General features: G+C 37.3%; 1 protein-coding gene across 1 annotated transcript in view; it reads left to right on the top strand.

Annotated features, from left to right (window-relative positions):
- Positions 1–449, top strand: part of LOC106102130 (36.4 kDa proline-rich protein-like) — a 7,008-nt gene extending 6,559 nt beyond the window's left edge. Inside the window, exon 2 of the mRNA XM_013281540.1 lies at positions 4–449. Within this exon, the coding sequence (XP_013136994.1) occupies positions 4–339 (336 nt within the window). The 3' untranslated portion in view covers positions 340–449. The remainder of the gene's footprint in view (positions 1–3) is intronic.
- The last annotated feature ends 2,240 nt before the right edge of the window (positions 450–2,689 follow it).

Raw genomic sequence — 2,689 nt, forward strand, 5'->3', positions numbered from 1 at the left:
GAGCCCGTCCACGTTGGACCCGCTATCATCGACGAATACGAGCCCATCCACGTCGGACCCGCCATCGTTGATGAGCAGGAGGTCGCCCCCGTTATCCCCGCTCCCTCTGCTAACCCCCCACTTGTTCAAATCGTCTTGAACATCAACTCCCCAGTCAACGTGCCCGGCTCCCCTGTCGTCGTTGAGACCATCCCTCAGCCCACCCCCGTGCAAGTTGTCGAGGAGGCTGAGGTCGTCGATCCCGTCATCGTTGTTGACAAGCCCGTCATCACCGAGCCAGTCATCGTTGCCCCCATCGTCCCCTCTCCCGTTGTTGTTCTTCCCGACATCCTTAACTAAGCATAGACAAAACTGTGTCATTACATAATAATACACTTACAGTATGTAAAATACCACAATTTGTCACACTGTTTTGATACTTAATGCAATAAAGATATTATTATTATAAACCGTTCATTTATTTTAAAAAGTGTTACCATTATTTCTATCTAAGTTTTTCAAGATGTGGCTTGACATTCTCCTTGTTTAGTTAGTGAGATTTAAAGAAATGAATGTGACGTCGAGAACCAGAGAAGATTCCAATGAATGAAATGAACACACGTCATTTTCTTCTATTTAAAAAGTATCTGAACTAGTTTCTAAACTAAATTGCAATTTGCAGAGATTTGAAGCTTTGCACAACAACCACGAATAGAACAAAGATTGAACACTAATTTTCGCTCGGAAATCAGCTATTTACAGGATATTGATGAGCAAATGCAAAGAATTAAAGAGACAATGCAGCTTCAAGATATTGTACTCACGAATAATTAGTCGAAAGAATGAAAAAAACTAAAAAATAACGTAACTCAAATGTCTTATTCATTAAGTCACAAGACAGTTAAGTAAAAAACAGTTTTTTTATTTAATTACAAAGTATTACTTGAAATACAAAGTGATAATATTCTCAGTTCCATTACGTGGTAATTTACACTCTCCATCAGGTGGTCAGTTTACCTATCTGTTTCCAGTTTTTTTAATGTTTTTAATTTTATTTACCTATTTTAAAAAAGTATCCTGCAGAAATAGAAGGACAAAGTATTAGCGGAGGGGTTTTAGAGCGTGCGAACACCTGAAACTAAATTATCGCACAACTGTTTTGTCTCGATTTGATTCCTCGGAGAATATGTCCTCCACATATGCTCCGATGCGCGCACTACTTGATTTTTAGTTGTGGAACTAAACAGTTGAATTGGCTGCAAAACAATCGACAACCGCACAGCAGTTGTGCGATAGTTTAGTGGAAGGTATACGCCGTCTCTTACTGATACGAGTTTTTTCTTTATGGTTCGGAGTTAGCACTTTTTTGGATTTGGCTCAAGACGCGATATATTGTCGTACAATCTTCATCTGCAGTGATTTAAGAATTTTATAAGTACACTTTTCAAGAATTCTGTTTTTGGCAATAACTACATGGTTTTTACAATGTTCCTCTAACTTGGTTAAAATGTTTCCCATAAAACTACCAATTGTACGGGGCAGTCCAATGCACAATGCTTTTAGAAAATAATTAGCTACAGATATAACAATATAATTAATAACTCACAATATGCTTGTCGGAATGACGAGCGGTTTGTTAAATTCAATTCCGAAGGTAGATTATGTACATGGTAAAAATCATCCATTGTGGGCGTGCGTAAGTCGGATATCGAAATTGGCGAAACATTACAAACACTATCCTTAGTTGACTACCATCTTAATTGATAACTTCACAACACACTCTAATCGAATTGCAAACATTTACAGAGATTAACCAATTGATTTTATAATAACAAGTCGCATCATTCCACCATTCAAAGACAACTGTCATCAATCATTCTATCGCCGTCTTGACTATCTATCATGCACGATCTATCATGCATTATGCACATTCAGCCAGTACTCAAAATTATTAGTTGCCAGTATCTTTAATCGTTCAAAAGTTAACAATCTTTTCGCTCAGTTAAGATCATTTAAAACAACACCTACTTTCGCTTGAGTCTTTTAATGGTTACTTCAGTGTGAATCATTCACACTAAATCTACACCAAATAAAAGTTTCTATGAGCAACAAATCAACATAGATATATTTGATTGAACACCCATAATAAGCCAACAAGAACCAATAAAAATAAAACACGCCACATCGACATAAGATCTCTCCTTGAGCTTAGGATCGACTGACTCGCGAGCAACTACTGTTCACGCGAAACCCTTTTCCACGTCAGTCCTCCAGGGCCTCGCTGGAGTATTTGCTACTACCACCAAGATCTGCACCGACGGAGACTCCAGGCGGGCTCTCGCCGAGACCCTTCTGCGCTCTCCGCCGCGCACGTCCTACTCAAGCCAACAAGATCCAGCCAGAACTTAATGGAACCAGATATTATTGGATTTCAATATAAAACAGTGGTTAATCTGATTACACAAAATCATTATTCACTACCTAATTTTACTTTATTTAAGTTTTCAAAGGTTCGCAAACATTAAGAACTTTTCTAATATTTCGAATAAGATAAGACAAACATTTCAATAAGGAAGTAAATTCTATCTTAAATTTAAGTTCCCGTCTATAAGATTAAAGTCTAACAAATGTTATAAATTTATTGTTTAATGATCTTTAGAAATTTATTGTATACTAAAATTAGATAAATAGTTGATTAGACAGTAGGCTG

This window comes from Papilio polytes, unplaced genomic scaffold (assembly GCF_000836215.1).
Source record: "Papilio polytes unplaced genomic scaffold, Ppol_1.0 DF823923.1, whole genome shotgun sequence".
NCBI lineage: Eukaryota > Metazoa > Arthropoda > Insecta > Lepidoptera > Papilionidae > Papilio > Papilio polytes.